At 52.9% G+C, this 18,419-nt stretch overlaps 1 protein-coding gene across 16 annotated transcripts in view; it reads left to right on the top strand.

The window, feature by feature from the left end:
* Nucleotides 1–17,258, top strand: part of TECPR2 (tectonin beta-propeller repeat containing 2) — a 100,662-nt gene extending 83,404 nt beyond the window's left edge. For 10 of the 16 annotated variants that reach the window (XR_011532830.1, XR_011532832.1, XM_070593321.1 and 7 more), the window contains 3 exons: nt 14,067–14,208; nt 14,689–14,838; nt 15,246–17,258. Coding sequence is in view for 8 of the 16 variants with exons in the window: in XM_070593321.1 (XP_070449422.1) it covers nt 14,067–14,208; nt 14,689–14,838; nt 15,246–15,397 (444 nt within the window). In the remaining 8 variants the exon portion in view is untranslated. The remainder of the gene's footprint in view (nt 1–14,066; nt 14,209–14,688; nt 14,839–15,245) is intronic. The other 6 variants (XR_011532831.1, XR_011532825.1, XR_011532828.1 and 3 more) reach the window with 1 other exon arrangement.
* The last annotated feature ends 1,161 nt before the right edge of the window (nt 17,259–18,419 follow it).

Here is an 18,419-nt window from a genome sequence, read left to right on the forward strand (position 1 = left end):
TTCACGAACATTTCTTGAGCAGGGGCTCTGTGAAATCCTGTCACACTTGGAGCTCTACTGCTTGTGAAAATGAAAAGCATTTCCAATTTCCTCCAAGTCTGCCCAGGCTAGAAGGGAGTGAGGTGTGGGGGGCGCACTGGGATGGTCCTGGATAGGGGCCCCTTCAGGCTGGTGCATGGGGCCAGGGGGTCCTTCAGAAGGCTAAGGAAGAAAGCAGTTCATGTGCTGGGCTTTGCAGCACAGGGAGGGTTTTATCAGCAGTCTTGCCAGGGGAAGTCCAGGCAGAGGAGTGTAAATAAGCTGGGCAGGTGAGGTGAGAGCCCTCTTTGCTTAGAGCCCAAGCCCAGTGCTGTGGGACCAAGCCAACCATGAGTCCAGAAACAGAGGGTAATGCCCGCTAGTGGAGGGTGGAGTGCTACAGGGGTGGGGGCTACCCTGCAGACAAGGAGGACTGCGGCTGACCGTGCAAGGCAGTCACGTGCCTGGCACAGATTATTCTGCAGCCCCGGGTAGGATGGTTTGCCTGTGGGGAGACAGTTAGGAGCCCCCTGAAGTGATCTAGGTAGCACACTACAAGTGGCTGAGTTCTGACATTCATGCCTTCGCACACTAAATGACAAGACACAAAGAGCGTACTGTGCACCAGGCACTGTGTGAGGCATTGGACAACCCAGGCACGGTCCTGCCCTCGTGAGCATGCGGTCTCATAAAGCCAAATCAAAAACAGACTCTGGTGAAAATCGCTGGGTGAGGGGTGGACAACTTCTGGGTTGCACACTTTCTCTGCCTGTGGCTTCCACCAGTGGAGGTGCGGGTAACAGGCAGCCGGAACCATCGGCTGCAGGCTTTCCATTGTCTGTGGTTACCAGAATCCTTTCTCCTAGGAGTGTGTGGTCCTAGCACAACTTACCTCGTGGCTGTAGTCCAACTTTTTGGGGAAATACACTAGATGAGAAAATTGAAGCCAGAGTGAACAAGTATTGTATATAACTCAGAAACAAGCTTGTCTTGATTCCAGGAAACCCAGAACCTGTCACATTTCTGGCTCATGTTATCTAAGCTAGACAGCCTTTTTACTACGCCTGACAAGTCAGATGAACCCCTTAACCTGAGGACCGTCGCTGTGGGCCCCGAGTGGGCAGGGGCAGCCCAGCAGCAGGGCCTTTGCAGTAGCAGTTTGGAATGTCCATCACGTGAAAATGTCACTCCTTAACTTGAACTTTGTTATGTCTAGTCAAGATCTCAGTGCATAAAATAAATTCTGTCTGGAGAATCTCTTGATTGATGAGAAAGAGTAATGGTTTATTCTGTAATATTTATTTATGCAGCCTTACTTGTTCACAATAATTAGTACTGAGTGTTCGTCTGTTGAGAACATGGGATAGCAGCTTGGTATTTTCCTCCCTTGAGGTCTTGTTTAAGGAAAACTTTACAGGCCTGAGCAGCCCCTTTGATTTATAAATATCAAAGCATGGTGATGTCTGTAATTAAATCACTGGGTACTTCCAGAAAGAGGGTGTGGCTTCCTCCCCATCACCTGCCTTGTAACTCAACTTTAAAGGACACTTAAAAATAAGCAGGAGGGGCTTGCTCAGTGGCTCAGCAGTTAAGTGCGCACCTTCCACTTTGGTGGCCTGGGGTTTGCCAGTTTGGATCCCGGTTGCGGACATGGCACCGCTTGACAAGCCATGCTGTGGCAGGCGTCCCACATAGAAAGTAGAGGAAGATGGGCACGGATGTCAGCTCAGGGCCAGTCTTCCTCAGAAAAAAAGAGGAGGATTGGCAGCAGTTAGCTCAGAGCTAATCTTTCTCAAAAAAAAATAAAATAAGCAGGAGCAGGTGTGCATGTGCACACGCGCACACAATCTTTGGCGGCACACCAAGACTATACATAATTTTTAACATTTCTAAATGATTTTTAAATCCTAAATTCCTTACTTATTCCCTTTTACAGTTGCAAACTTCTTTTTTTTTTTTTTCATTTTTATGGTTTTAAGTATGGATAAGCCAAATTTTTAGGCTGTCTACTTTTTTTAATTGAAATTTTTATTGAGATAATTGCAGATTCATATGCATTTGTAAGAAATAATAGAGATCCTGTGTACCCTTTGCCCAGTTTCCCCCAGTGATAACATCTTGCAAAACAACTTAGCACTATCACAACCAAGGCTTGTCAATTTTTTCTTTTAAAAAAAATTGCGGTAAAATATACAAAAAATTTACCATTAGTGGCATTTAGTACATTCACAGGGTTGTGCAACCTTCATCACTGTGTCCTTCCAGAACATTTTCATCAGTTTTTAAGGAAACTCTGTACCCAGGAGCAGTCACTCTCCGTTCCTCCTTCCCCCAGCCCCTGGCAACCACTGTGTGAATTGTCCTCTTCTGGATATTTCATATAAATGGAATCATACAATATGTGGCCTTTTGTGACTGGCTTCTTTCACTTAGCATCATGTTTTCAAGGTTCATCCATGTTGTTTCAGTATCAGTATTTCTTTCCTTTTTATCCTTTTTTTTTTTTAAAGATTGGCACCTGAACTAACAACTGTTGCCAATCTTCTTTTTTTTCTGCTTTTTCTCCCCAAATCCCCCCAGTATGTAGTTGTATATTTTAGTTGTGTGTCCTTCTAGTTGTGGCATGTGGGATGCCGCCTCAATGTGATCTGATGAGTGGTGCCATGTCCGCGCCCGGGATTTGAACCGGTGAAACCCCAAGCCAACAAAGCGCACGTGAACTTAACCACTTGGCCAGGGGGCCAGCCCCCTTTTTATCCATTTTAATGATACTCCATTGTATGAATAGACCACATTTTGTTTATCCTTTCATCAGTTGATGCACATTTGGGTTATTTCCACCTTTTGGCTACTGTGAAGAGTGTTGCTATGAACATTCGTGTAGTTTTGTTTGAAAACCTGTTCCAGTTCTTTTGGTATACATCTAGGAGTGGGATTTCTGAGTCCTATGGTAATTCTGTGTCTAACCTTTTGGGAACTGCCAAACTGTTTTCCACAATGGCTGCCCCATTTTACATTCCCCTCAGCAGTGTGTGAGAGTTCCTGTTTCTCTACATCCTCTCCAATTACTTGTTGTTTTCCATTTTCTTTTTTGTAGTCATCCTAGTGAAGTGGTATTGCATTATAGTTTTGATTTGCATTTCCCTAATAACTATTAACGTTGAGCATCTTTCCATGTGCCTATTGGCCATTTGTGTATCTTCTTTGGAGAAATGTCTATTCAAGTCCTTTGCCTGTTTTTTAATTGGGTTGTAAGAGTTCTTTATTTATTCTAGATACCAGACCGTTATCAGACATGTGATCTGCAAATATTTTCTCCCATGGGTTGTTTTTTTATTTTCTTCGTGGTGTCCTTTGATGTACAAAAGTTTTTGATTTTACTGAAATTCAGCTTATCTTTTCTCTTTTTGTTGCTTGTGCCTTTGGAGTCATATCTAAGAAACCACTGCCAGATTTAGCTCTTGCATTTATTTTCAATCCATTTCGAGTTAATTTTGTATATGGTGTAAGGTAAGGGGCCAACCTCATTCTCTTGCATGTGTGCTATCCAGTTTTTCCAGCACCATTTGTTAAAAAGTGAAAGGCTGCTCTTTTCTCATTGAATGATCTTGGCAACCTTGTTGAAGATCACTTGACTGTATGGATTTATTTCTGGACTCTCAATTCTGTTCCATTGATGTATGTGTCTATCCTTATGCCAGTATCACACTGTAGCTTCATAATGATTTTGAAATCAGGAAGTGTGGGTCTTCCAAACCTGTTCTTTCTCAAGATTGTTTTGGCCATTCATGGTCCCTTGCAATTCCGTATGGATTTTAGGATTGGGTTTTCCATCCCTGCAAAAATACCAGCTGGGATTTTGATAGAGATTGCATTGAAATCTGTGGACTCCTTTGGGTAGTATTGCCTTGCCTGCTTCTTGGCAGAAGAGTAGAGCATTGTTTCTCAGAAGGCAGCCCACAGACCTCCTGAATCAGAATCACCTGGGGTGCTTGTTTAGAAGGTCATTTATGGGCCCCAGCCCGGAAGTCTGATGCAGAAGGGCTGGCCCCAAGCCTAGGAATGTGCTATTTTAGCAAGTCCTCCACATCATGAATCCTGCAGAGTCTAAGGTTTAAGAACCACGGGACCTGGTCTTACTCACCTTCCCTCTGGAAGGACTTGGTTCAGCAAGAGCAGGTTTCCTAGTTTGAAAATGGCCTATGCATGTGCGGAGCATCTTCATGGACCCCTTCCTGTTTAGCCCCCCTTGGCATCGTGGCCCTGGTTGACCACTGGCAGTAAGGTCACCAGGACTTGTTCCAGTTGACATTTGTGACACAGTGTTTCTTGGGCCATGTTCAGGAGCTCTCAGGGTGGGTGGCAGAGGGTGGGTGACATCTGTGGAACCCTTTGCTGCCTTATCACCTTACACAGGTGCCTGTCTTTTTCTGCCTCCCGCTTAACCCCTTCTCTTCCAGAGGCCGGATGGTGTGCCCATCTGACCTCCACTGAGTCCTCAGTTCAGCTGGGAAGCCTTTGGTACGTTGCATTCTGTTTCCTACCATCTGCCCTTGGGTACCTTTCCAAAGTTCTCTGTCTGAGCACCTTTCATCTCAGAGCCACGCAGCCCAGCAGACCTTCCTGCGACCTGCTGAGGAGACAAACGTTGTGCAGCACGGCCCTGCCCTTCCCACTCCAGCCGCCTGGCCTCCTGCCATCCCCTCATGCCACCACGCTCCCTCCTTTGCATGTGCTGCTGCTCCACCTGGCGCACTCTTCCCTGCCATCTCCTCCTGGTTCGTTCCTGGGTATTCTTTGGTCTCTGTTTAGCCGTCAATTCCTAGGACAGCCTTCCCTGACCTTCTGGTCTGATCTCCCAGTTATGTGCTCTCAGCGCACCTCGTTTTTCACCTTTGTAGCTCTTACCTGTTGAGTCTTTTATTTCTTTGTGTGACTATTTTATTAACATCTTGTCTCTCACCACTTTAAGATTTTATTTTTCCTTTTTCTCCCGAAGCCCCCAGTACATGGTTGTGTATTTTTCGTTGTGGGTCCTTCCACTTGTGGCATGTGGGACGCCACCTCAGCATGGCCTGATGAGCAGTGCCATGTCTGCGCCCAGGATCCAAACCAGCGAAACCCTGGGCCGCCAAAGCAGAGCGCGTGAACTTAACCACTTGGCCATGGGGCCGGCCCCCATTGTTGTATATTTTAGTTGTGGGTCCTTATAGTTGTGGCGTGTGGGATGCCGCCTCAACGTGGCCCAACAAATGGTGCCATGTCCGTGCCCGGGATCTAAACCAGTGATTCCCTGGGCCGCTGCAGCAGAGCAGGTGAGCTTAACCACTCGGCCATGGGGACGGCCCCTCTCTCACCACTTTATAATCCAGGAGTCACCAAAATTGATTCCTAGCACCTGACACAGTACCTGGCATATAGTAGATGCTCAAGTAAATATCTGTTGGATGGATTAGTGGGTAGGTGGATGGTGGGTCGGTGGTTGATAGAAGGATAGTGGAGGCATGAGAGGGTAGGTGGGTGGTGGATGATGTGTGGATGGGTGATGAGTAGATGCTGGGTGGCTGGGATGAGTGATGAGAGGTGAATGATGGATGAATGAATGGGCAGGCTGCTAGGTGGCTGGCTGGCAGGCTGGCAAGCACCAATCAGTGAGAGTTTCTGGATCTTCCTTTTCCACTTCAACCAACAAACATTCCTTGGGGCCTCCTGTTTGATTGTCCTTCAGGAAACAAGGGTGACTAAAACACCTGGAGGAGACACAGTGCCATCGTCAGGGCCATGATCCCAGTGTCCCAGAGGATGGTGGGAGCCTGTGGGGCTGGTGGGGAGGGGGTGCCTAACAACTCCCCTGTGCTATCTCTTCCCCTTCCTGTGACAAGAGAGAAGGCATCTACTCTTTTAGGTGGAACTGGGCCCAGGCCTTGAGGCCTCCGCTCCCCTCCCTGTCCTCTCCCCAGTGGCACCGGGATATCACTTGTCCCTCTTCCTCTCTTGGAGATGTAATAACCCTTGCCCTGGCCTTCTGCTTCCTCCTGTGTCATCCTGTTCCTCTCTGGGAGCCAGCCCGCTTGTCAAAGTAGACCCACAGCAGCTTTGTTCTCGTCTCACCTCTTAGCCCTTTGCACTCCGATTTCCATGGCCCCAACTGTCCCCTCCCCTCTCCAGGTCTCCAGGGAGTGCTAATGACCTTCTTTTGTGTTCTTCCTGACCTCTGAGTAACATTTGATACCACTGCCCAGTCATCCTGCTCACGACTTCTCTCTCTTATTATCTGGTCAGTTAAAAATGTTTTCAAAGACCCCCCCCCCCCCAACGCATGACTGTACATCAGCGGCCTGGGCCCTCATGAGAACACCTGACACGCCCCGGATCTTTATTTTTCAAAGCCCTCCGGCTGATTGGCGCGAGCAGCCAGTGTGGGAATCACAGCTGTGATGGGCTGGTGTGAACTGAGCCAAAGGCAGAGCACAAAATGATATTAGCCAGATGTTTTTAAATAAAGAAGTTTACATAGGAAGAAAGGCAGAAATAAATAAAAGTATTAACAGTAAGTGCCCTTAAAGTTACTTTTTACCGTTCCTTTATACTTTTTGGGTTTCGCGTTTCCCGGGCGAGCCTGTGGAAAGGCAGGGCGTTTGGGTGGGGCGCTTGTTAGATCACCAGCAGGTTGCTGGGACCCACGCAATGCCCACTCTGTCTGAAAGCCCTGGGTGCTGGTTTTGTCATTTAATGAGGACATGGTCAGCCCCCAGCTTCTGGTGCCACCCGGGAGCTGAGCAACGGCCTCTCACAGGGCCCCAGGCTCAGTCAGAAGCTCTCCTTTGCCTTTAGAAGAAGGCGCGAGAAGAATGTACTCTAACTGTCCTAGCGGAGGCATCTGTACTTACATCAGTGCTTTGCAAAAAAGTAAACAGTAGTCAGTGAACAAAAGAGCAAATCCAAAGGTGGCAGTTACAAAAAAGCCTCAGTTCATAAAATAAATACAGCGCAGGTCCAGGGAGGCTGCTAATGGACTGAGTCACGGCGACAAGACGGAGTGGGCCAGCCACAGCAGGACCTGTTAGTGCTCCTTTTAAGTAAACATGCAGAGCAGGACTCCCTGCTCCCAGGATCCTGTACCCCTTCCTACTGGGAGTCATCGAGACCTGTGCGAAGCCGCCTTCTCCAGAGAAAGAGGATGAAGTCATTTGCTTTTATTTCCAATGATTTTCGTTGTTTCTGACCTAATGAAAAATAATCACTGGCGGATGTCCAGCCCTGCCTGGTCTGTCCGTGTCTGCAGGCATCTCTCGTGAGCCTCACGTGGCATGCCCAGACCCCGCAGGCAGGGCCAGAGCAGACCAGGCCTCTCTGTGCCCCGCACTCAGCTGAGAGGGCACTTAGCTGTGCAAACCCCCATTTCACCAGCTTTTCAGGCATTAGTTTTTCTCTCAAAAAGAACATCACTTTCTTTCACCCGAGGCATATCCCTGGCTTCCCTCTCTGGTTCAGTTGCTCCTGGTGCTCATGTTTGCATTTATCAACTAAAGTGTGCTGCACACTCCCAAGGCCTGGCGCCCTCACTGAAGGGATCCAGAGTCGAGCAGAGCAGCCCTGCCGCAGCCAGACTGCCCATCCTCCAGCGGATCCCGTGGGCTCCCGTGCAAAGCCCCCTCTTAGGTCCCCCACCCCACCGTCTCCCACCTGGATTACTGCACCAGCTTCCTGTTTTCAAAACTTTCTAGTGGCTTCCCACCTCACTCCGCATGAAATCTCACTTCTGACCTTAGCCTGCAGCAGCGCCATGGCCCTGCGGCCCTCTGACCTCACCCAGCCGCTCACTGGGCTCCCGCCTCCTGCTGTTCCCAAACCTGCACCAGCCTCCAGGCTCTGCACTTGCTGGGCCTGCCCGGCATGCCTTCCCTGGGTGTCAGGGCCAGGGATCCCACCCGGCCCCCGGCCCCCTGGCCCTCATGCCCCAGTGTTCCCCTGACCCCTCTCCCTGTTACAGCATCCGACATTGGTGTGTGTGTGCCTGGCCCACCTTCCCAGTGGCATGGGCACTCCTGAGGGGAGATGCGTGGTTTGTGTGCAGTTGGAGTCCCCCACACCCAGCACAGGGCCTGGGACATGGAAGGTGCTCAGTGTTTGTTGAACAAATGATTTCAAGGCTCCAGATGGAGGTGTCCAGGAGGCAGCTGATCTGAGAGCTTGGCGAGAGCACTGCCAGTGGGGGTGGCGTAGTGTTCTGAGGAACCCAGTCTGGGAAATGTGGCAGGATGATATACTTGGTAAGATATGTCCATAAGGATGTGCAGTTATTGATGTCCCTTTGTGCTTTTATTCTGACCACTTCTGATCTCCTGTCCTTTGAGAGCTGGCTTTCGTCCACCTCTTCCCTTGCCCTTCCCTGGGCCGCCCTGCGGACAGGCCTCCAGCCTCAGGGAAGCGCTCCAGGTGGGGAGTGCCACTTCCTCTTTCAGAGTGAATCCTCTGTGCCACGTTCTCCATCCGAGGGATGTTCAAGTCCAGACATTGCATCTCGAGTGTGGGGTCTGGAGAGCAGGGATGGCTGATAACCGGGTGCACAGGAGGGCCTGGGCTGCTGCCCGTGTTCTGCTTCCTGATCTGGGTGCAGTCACGTGTGCGCAGATTACGAGAACCCAGCCAGCCGTGCACTTAGGGTCTGGGAACCATTTTGAAAGTATGTGATCCTTCAATAAAAAGTTGTCCTTTTATTGGACGAGAGCAAGCGAAGAGCTGGGCTGAGGCAACATGTCAGAGGAAGCAGGAGCCGCGTGTTCATCCTCCCAGCGCTTCCCAACTTCCCCAGAAATGAACAGACGTGGCTTCAGGGAACTCAGACCAGGCAAGCGCACCCAGGCACCGGGGCCCTCACCCGGCTGGCCAGGAGCTTTGTGGGGAGGTGACATGAGTAGGGTCATGCAGGCTGGGTCAGAGCTTGCCAGGTGAGCGAGGGCATGCAGAAGGGGTGCATGTCAGGAAGGGAATGGTGGGCCAAGGAACAGAGGAGACATGGACCCCAGGGCTGAGTGGGGCCACACTGAGGAATTTCCATATATTCCCTTGGCAATAGGGAGATGTAAGAGCCTTGCAAGCAGGAAGGTGGGTCCCACCTCCTCCTCAGAAAGGCTGATGACAGGGGCAGAGACTGGTGGAGGGCAGGCTGTCGGCAGGCTGGGACAGGCCCAAACCTGGCAGTGGCTCAGGGGAGCCGAAAGTGTCCTAAGTTCAGAGGCATCTAGGAGATCATGGAAGCCCAAGGATGGAGAGGAGAGAGAAGGCGCAGTGCCCGCCTCCTGCCCTGGCCGTGGGCTGTTCTCTTCCTCCTCCCCCTCCTCCCCTGCCCGCCCCTTCCTCCCAAGGTTCCTCCACCCTCTGTCTCTTGCTCTCTCCCTGTCGTGGTCTCCACTTCTTTCTTCCCTGTCCCCCAGCCCCACTACAACCTTCTTTATCTTTCCATTGTTCTGCTTGTCCACAACACACTGCCCCAAAAGTTAGTGGCTCCAAACAGCAGTTTATTAGTGTTACATGTCAGGACTCTGGGTCAGGAATGCGGGCAGAGTCCAGCATGGACGGCTCCTCTCTGCTCTGCCGTCTGGGGCCTCGGCGGGCGCATGCACACCTCTCCACGCCATGTGGCCTCCCACCTGCAGACTTTTCACACAGCTCAGGCTATGAGCCGGTACTCCTGAAGACCAGGCTCGGCCCTGCCAGCCACTTGCTTCTGCCACGTTCTGTTGGTGAAAGAAGTCACAGGCCAGATTCCAGGGGAGGGCCACAGACCCCGTGTCTCAGAGGGGCCGAAGAATTCACCCCAGTCCTTTGAGAGCAAGGGTGCTTTTAGTATCTGTGTTCTTACTTGGAAAGGATTTAGGATGCTCCTTCATTCCGAGAGCCCCTGAGTTCTAACTGCATCTCGCAAGCGTACACCACACTGCCCAGGCATGGTGCCCACACGGTTGGGCCCAGGTGTGCATGGGGACATGCAGTACCTCTCCGAATGCTCTCAGGACACAGTCCTGTCCTCTCCGCTTGCCCTAGAGCAGCACTTCCCAAAATGTGTACCTCGGAACCCCTGGCCCATGGGATGGAAATAGTTGTAATACATAAAAAGGGAGTTCCGTGCCAAGTAAGTACAGATTAAATTAAACAGGTGTGTTTACTGCCCAGAGGGGAATGGGGTAAATATAAATGCCCAAACACGTTGGATTCTAGTACATCCCGCACCGTCAGAGCCAGGAGTGGGGGCGGGCCTGGGTGCTCTCTGTGTGTGGTCCTTGGGGATTCGGCCCCTGGCCAGCCATGCCCTCCAGAGTACACTGCCCACCCACAGCCCTGCTGCCACCCACTGGCCACCCAGGCGATGGTGGAATGGGCAGGGCTGTGGTGCTGTCTGTGAGCTCCCCTGCACATCTGGGGGTTGACACTTGGAGGTAACTCGGGGTTTCAAATGCTGCTCTGATTTATGCCTGTGACTGTTGTCTGGGGTTGTGCCAAGCCTCAGCAGCATCTCGGGTACCTGACCCTCTGCAGGGACTGGTTTGACAACATGGCCACTAAGAACTCGCAGAATGAATTCCATGTACCCACCCCCACCCCTAGCACACTCACTTCCTGCTGAGCCTCATGCATGCAGGCCCCTCACCTCAGCTGCCCCGTGTCCTTCAGGCCTTGAGCCTAGGGCCACCTCCTCAACTGACCGTCTGCTGTCACTCAGACACCTCACTACCCACCTCCCCTATCATGGTTGCTCATCTTGTTTGTTTATTATTTTAAATATATATATTTATAATTCTTTTATTGAGATAACATTTGGTTTATAACATTCTATGAATTTCAGGTGTACATCATTATATTTTGAATTCTGTAAAGGCTGCATCATGTTCACCACCAAAAGTCTAGTTGCCATCTGTCACCGTACACATGTGCCCCTTTACCCCTTTTGCCCTCCCTCCACCCCCTTCCCCTCTGGTAACCATCAGTCTCTTCTCGTTTCCGTGTTTATTTGTTTGTTTATCTTCTACATATGAGTGAAGTCATACAGTATTATCTTTCTCCATCTGACTTATTTCACTTAACATAATACCGTCCAGGTCCATCCATGCTGTCACAAATGGCATGATTTTGTCCTTTTTAATGGCTGAGTAGTATTCCATTGTATATATACCACCTCTTCATCCAGTCATCAGTCGATGGGCACTTAGGTTGCTTCCAAGTCTTGGCTATTGTGAATAGTGCTGCGATGAACATTCATCTTCTTTCTTTCTTTTTTTTTTTTTTTTTTTTTGAGGAAGATTAGCCCTGAGCTAACATCTGCTACCAATCCTCCTCTTTTTGCTGAGGAATACTGGCCCTGAGCTAACATCCGTGCCCATCTTCCTCTACTTTATATGTGGGACGCCTACCACAACATGGCTTGCCAAGTGGTGCCATGTCCGCACCTGGGACCTGAACTGGTGAACCCCGGGCCACCGAAGTGGAACGTGCAAACTTAACCGTTGTGCCACCGGGCCGGCCCCACATCTTATTTCTTGATAGTACCTGTGATTATCCTAAACTATCCTTCAAAAGCTTTGCATTTCCTGCCCAGCTCCCCACAACAATGCTGCAGGAGTCAGGCCTCACCTGTCCTGCTCCCCGAGATTCCCCTGTGCCTGGTGTCTGTGGCTGGGTGGCCGCAGGCCTGGTGAGTGGAGCCAGGGTTCCCTCACATGTGGCTGAGGAGAGAGCCCTTCACTGCTAATGGGGCTTTTGAGTGATGCCTGTTCTCTCTCTTGAAACATTACAAATGAACAGATGGCTCCTGCTGCAAGGCCAAGAGCATGTGGCTGCTCTAACTGCACTGTGAGCTCAGTGTAAGAGAATTTTCTAGCAGCCAGAGTCAGGCCCAGGTTGGGAGGAGAGGCAGTAAGTTCCCCGTCCGTAGAAGCATGTCAGCGGCAGTGTCACATATCTCCAACTCTGAAAGCATTGGATGTTATTTAGACGAGGCAGACGCTGGTCTGGGGCTCCCAGTGGTGATAACCAGCTGGTGACCACGCTCTCGAGAGTGGCTGCTGCACCCAGCTCCTTGCTATCCTCCGTGTTCCCTGCCCTCCCATCAGCTGAGAGCATCTGATTGATTAGCCTCGAGCTGCGGTGCCAGGGCCTTGGTGCCCCCTCCCTCCTAGGAGGGTGTTTCATCCATTAATTCAGCCAACAGTTAGCAAGCCCCTGCCCAGAGCAGCTGGTGGATGAGAAGTGTGGGCAGGGTGGTGAGTGCTGGGGGAGGCCTGGAGCCCCCTGACCACTCTGATGGGGCGGGGGGAGCAAGGTGAGCCCCCTCTGCCCAAGGTGCCCCGAAAGTGGCTGGTGGCTGGACCCCACAGGTGTGTGAGGTTAGCATCGTAACAGGAAGCTCACCACGTGGATGAGGCTTGGGGATGAGGCTATAGTGTAACCATGTTCGCCACAGCCAGGAAGAGGGAAACACAGAGCAGGAGAGGCATGTCAGCTGTGAGGGAGCCAACCAGTGTCCACTGGGTAAATGACTTGGGGTCCAGTTGAGGCAGACCAGGAAGGCAGGGCCCTGAGACCAGGAAATGTAACAGGGGCCACTGTGAGGTTCAGAAAAATGGGTAGCAGTGGTCAGTAGGGAGCAGCCAGCCAGACCCTAGGGTTTTGGTTGCTCGTCAGCACCGTCGGTGACCAGAGGCTCAGACCCTCCCGACAGCTCTGCCCTGCAGGCACAGAGGCCTCGTCTCACTGTGGGGCAGCAGCCTGGGAACAAACCAGAGCCGGTCAGTGGATGGCAAATAGGACATTGAAGGGGCTTACTCTTGTCCTATGAAAAGTGGCCCGGGGACCAGGAGATGTCGAGTGTGGATGAGGGCTGAGCAAGGAGTAGGGCAGGGCGAGCCAGCATTGTGCCCACCCCCGCAAGGCTGGCTTTGGCCTAGGTTTCCTCATTTGATTCTCACACGGCCCAGGCAGCTAGTGTTAGCCCCACACAAGGATGGGAGACCAACTCAGCAGGGGACATCACCTGCACAAGGGGACAGACAGGAGGACAGCTCGAGCAGGAGGAGTCCTCCTGTTGGGTGTCAGGGCCCAGGGGTGGGCCTGGGCCAGGCTAGGTGGGTGCCTCCGGATGTTCCCTTCAGAAGCATGGGGCTTACAAGGGACGAGGACATCACAGGAGCTAAATGATGCCCTTGTTCTCAGTAGCTCATGTTGGTCATGCGGCCACCTAGGGCCAGGCTTGTGTCCGTCTATTGACCCTAGGATCTAGTGTGACCTCTGAGGGACGCAGAGAGGGGGCGTCATCCTCCCGTTTTAGAGCAGCAGAGTGACCACTCTCGCCTCGCTCCCTCCCTGGGCCTTTGGATGGGCCTTTGCCACCCACCCTCCTCTGACTGAGCTCCCAGCAGGTCCATGTGCCTTCTCCCCCACTCCCTCTGTCACAACGCTCACGATAGCAACAGCAATTTTTGTGGGTTTTATTTTTGTAATTGTCAAAATTAAACTTTTTATTTGAAAAAACTTTAACCAAAAACTTGCAGGCATTTTTCAGTAAACTCCCACAGACCCTTCCCCTAGATTTGCGCATTGTGAGCACCTGCCTGCGTTTATACTGTGAGACCCTTGGAGGCCAGACCCTCTGCCCTGGATCCTTCGGCCATTGTTGCCCCAGAGCCGGCCTTCCTTCCTGAGCTGCTGCTGTGAGCAGGACGTGGATGGCGATGCCCTTTACAGCAGCCCGCACTTCTCCCCAGTCCCTCCCTTCTCCTGTAATCTGGCCCATCTCTGCCTCTGTCCCCCGGGACATGTGGCTGCTGAAGAGTCAAGGCTCCTCGTTTCGGGGAGATCCCTCGGTGTGGGTTTGCCTGCCGCTGTGGGATGGTCTGACGGCGTCTTTCTCCCTGTGAGACTGCACTCCCACAGCTTCCCCCGGGTCCCTGCACCTGCCACACCTCAGTTCTCCAAGCCTCCCATCCTCCCTCTCCAAAAATAATGCCCACCCCCTGCCGCCTTGCCTGAGCAAAGTCCCTCTCTGCTTCCAGCCCGCCGGGGTCACCTTGGTCAGCATCCATTCCAGCCCCAATGACCAGATGCTATGGGCGCTCGACAGCAGGTGGAATGTGCACGTCCGAACTGGAATCACCGAGGAGATGCCAGTGGGGACCGACTGGGAGCATGTGCCAGGTAGAAAGGAGCCAGCACATCGTGGCCATCCCCCTGCACGGCCTGGCTGGGCGCTGTGATCACAGGGGCACCCTGTCTGCCTGCCAAGCAGCCTGTCCTCCACGCAGCAGCCATGGCTTTCCCACTGGGGCTCTTTGTATCTGCTGCTCTCCTAGGCAGCTGACAAGCGCGTGTCTAAGCGTTCCTCGTTTGAGGGACCCTGGACTGTAGAGCTCAGCCAGCCCGTGTCCTCGGGGTCTATGGGATGATCGTTTCCAGACTGCCTGGATCCTCCTGTTCTTTGGCCTTGGGCTCTCGGCTGGGCCTGCCAATGGGGCATCTTTTCCCTCAGCTCCCACTCCAAGCCCAGTAGGGCACTGTCCCCGCGGGGCGCTCTGGTTGACAACACACTGTCAGTAGAGAGCAGGCTTGCGGGGAGGGGTGGTCTGTCCTGTCTGCAGCCGGGATTTGAGGACAGATGGATGCCCTGTTTGCCTGCAGGGTTGCAGGCCTGCCAGCTGGCACTGAGCACCAGGACTGTGTGGGCCCGCTGCCCCAACGGTGATCTCGCACGACGGTATGGCGTCACTGACAAAAACCCTGCTGGAGACTACTGGAAGAAAATTCCCGGACATGTGACGTGTGTCACAGGCAGGTGCCAGGGCTCTGAGGGGCTTGAGGCTGCAGGTTGTCCTTGGGATTCTCAGGGCTCCTGTGGGTGAGGTAAAGGGGCTCTCACAAGAGGCTGCCCCCACTGGGCCCCCTCGCCCAAATGAGAGCTGAGGGCAGGGCCCTCCCTGGAGGAGCCATCCCAGGGTCACACCCAAGGGCGGGGTCCCAGCACCTGGACGGGGCCAGGGTCTCCCAGGAAGAAGACAGGGCGCTGGGGAGCCCACTTTAAAGCAGAAGAGGCTGAGGCACAGATTGGGGGTGGTATGTCCAGGGCCCCACAGCTAGAAAGTGCCTTGTCTAGATGTGGACCCAGGCTCCTGACTCCATCTGTGCCCCTCCCTGGGCTGAGTGATTCACAAGTGTGTGGCTGGCTCTTGTCCCTGCAGTGACCTCGTCAGACGAGCTGTGGGCAGTGGGCCCCCCTGGCTACCTCCTCCAGCGTCTGACAAGGACTTTCAGCCACTCGCACAGTGCCCAGAGCGGCCACGCCACCTCCCCCCACCCTGAGGACCTGGAGGACGAGTGGGAGGTCATCTGAAGGAGCTCTCAGGGCGAGTCGCTCAGGAAGGAGGAAGCTGAGACTCGTGTGGTGGACACAGTCGGTTTCTGAGTCACTCATTCTTAGACACGCCTCATCAACTCTTGTCCAGACACATCTGGCCAGGTCGGACACCCACACTTGCTTTCATCCATATTTGTTTCCATCTCATTCCAGAACCCACAGCCTCAGCCAAGGGATCCGTCGCTGTAGCAGCAGTGCCTCTGAACTCTCGTGAGGTCATCTCCGAGTGGGCCATGGCTGCTGCCAGTTGCATGCACTACAGTTAGCCCTGTGCTGCGCTCACGTTCTCATCACTGACCCCTGCAGGTCCTGTTGTGGGGGATGACGTGGGAGCTTCCCGTGGGCAGGACGAATCAGAGCCAGCTCGGGGACATGGCTGTGAGCCCCTGCAGGCAGCCCTGTTAGTAGCCCCTGGGCTAAACAGAGCCGGAGGTCATTGCTCTCCAGCCACTGAAGGTGTTCCTGTGACGGCTTTGTCTCCATCACACGTCCCTCCACCTCCTCTCTAAGACGCCAGTTCCAGCACACATTCCACGCTAGACAGCCCAGATGAGAAACCAAGGCTGTTTGAGAGGTGGGGTGCTGGGCTGTGCCAGGACGGAGAACACACATGCAGACGACACACAGGCCACGCCGCACCCTCCCTGCCCACTCACAGGCCAGGGCCTGCTGGCTGCACACATCAGCCCAAACAATACACGCCAGTGAATGGAAGGCTCTGGAAGCATGCGCGTGTCCAAGGCAGGGATGGCACGGGGAGGCAGTTGGACGTGGGCAGGGGGAGCTTAGCCATAGTAGCTAACTAACCGAGATGCGTCTTGGGAATGATATTGAACTAATGCTGCTGGCGGACGTCAGAAAAACCAGAAGCATCCTCAGAGGATGAATCTACTAATTATTGCCTTTTTTGTTTGTTGTAATACAAACCTGCATAAGATACCTCATTTGAAATCAAATCTTACCAATTTAGAAGAGAAGTGTATTTTCCAAAACCAGTGGAAGGCCTTTCATTCCTTCCCATGGTTCGTCCTGAGCCTGCACTGTCTTCGGCTACAGCTTTTCAGGAAGGGTGGGCAGCCCCCTGTGTGTCCTCGACGTGCAGGGCAGTCATGGGACCTGCGGCTGGCTCCAAGTGGGAGCCCGGCACTGTCAGCAGGGTGTTTGGGTTGACACCCCCAGAAGGTTGAACCTGGTGCCTGCAGTGGTCAGTTGCTGTGGCCACGTCAGCTGTCGGTCCTTGGGGTCAGCCTGCAGTGCCCACTCTCCTTGCTGGCATCTGAGCTATAGGAGTGGGCAGCCCAGCCCGCATCCGGCCCTGAGCCCGCCCCACCCTCCTGGAGGCAGCAGGAGGCGGGACTGCAGCCCCGCGGCTTTTTTTAGCCTCCTTTGGCCCCCGGTCATCCCTGGAGGCCTCTTTTCTACTGAGTGAGTGTCTGGGAGCCCTGGGGCCACAGGTGAAGACCAATAAAGTATGTTCTCTGACAGGACCCAGCCCGCCAGGAAGATGGAGGTTTTCCGGGTCTAAACCAGGACGAGATGCTGAAATCCCAGATCTCACTTCACACTTCACTTTTATAGAATCTTCTTTTTAAATGTTTGGTGGCAGCAGAGGCCACCCCAGGCTGGCTGCGGCTCCTCTTCCGCGTCTGGTGTGCCTTGTCCAGCTCCTCTCGGTGGAACGCTCTCCTAATCCCACGGGACTTCAGTGCAATTCAACCCAAGTCTCGTTTGCTACTTTTCAACGACTTGTAGCTTCAGTGCTTTGTAGTTTTCTTTCTGGTTTTAATTTTCAGTTGTGCTTTGAGACAGTGCAATAAACTAGACTTTTCCAAACCTAGTCGAGTCTGATGTTTGACCGTGAGAAGGTGCCCTTGGGGGGCCCTGGTGGAGGCTGACGTGCCCACCGGTGGCAGGAAAAACTGCTGACGCTGTTTGCCAGCCCAGCCCACCGCCAGGATAGAGCAGGGGCCATGACTTGTGACCTGCTCGGTGTGCAGATATGCACCAGTTTGCCCAGGGTGGCTGTCCTGGGGGAATGACGGTCACTCCAGAGGTAGACGGACCCCCAGTAGCCCAAGGAAGGACACGGAACGTGAGGCCCTGAGGGCAGGCTGTGGAGGGCTCAGCACCTGAGTCCACGCCTCCATCCGAGAACAACGCCCAGAAGAGCGCTGCTGAGCCCGCGGGAAGAGGCTGCGTTTGTCACGGCAGCAGGACCTGCCACGTGCCACGAAGCGACCTGAACAAGAGACATCGGACTCATGTCAAGAAGTGGCCCAGCTTTAGAGAAGACATCAAAGGAAAGTTGAGTCAAGGAACACATGTTCGACATTCCTGATGGAAGGCTCAGTACATGGTATAGACACCCGTCCTTTCTAAAGGAATTTATGGGTTTAACTCAGTTTGTCAAAATCCCCACTGGGAATTTGTTGGGGGGAGGCAGGGAGGAATTCACAAAATAATGTCCATGCCATGAACGCCCCCTTGACTGTGCCGGATGTGCTCCCAGGGTCTCACATGAAGAGCTTCACCTCCTCACTAGGGCCTCTCACGGTGAATACCCTGAGCCCCAATGAGACTCAGAGAAGTTAAGTAACTTGCTCAAGGTCGCACAGGGAGTACCAGGATTGAAACCCAGCTCTTTGGAGCTTCAGACCTATGCTGTTTGATGCCACCTCACTGTCCTGGGAAGAAGAAACAGGTAAGAACTGCCAAAGAGTGATGGCAGGCCAGCAAAGAAAGTGTGGCATGGGTAGAAGGGCCAGTGACATCAGCCAGCCCAACAAGGCCCACAGGGAGGTAGCATGAAGGCGGCATCGCAGACGAGGGGACGGGAGGGTGACTTCACAACTGACGTGGAAGACTGCCTGGCTGTTTGGGCAAAATCAATATTAAATGGATTAAAGATCTTAACCTGGGGGAGAACAGTATGATTTCTGGACGGTAAGGGCTTGCTGAACTCAAAAGTGGTAAGAAAAGTCACCGAGGAAAGTAAGTG

The sequence above is a fragment of the Equus przewalskii genome, chromosome 25 (assembly GCF_037783145.1).
Source record: "Equus przewalskii isolate Varuska chromosome 25, EquPr2, whole genome shotgun sequence".
Taxonomy (NCBI): Eukaryota; Metazoa; Chordata; class Mammalia; order Perissodactyla; family Equidae; genus Equus; species Equus przewalskii.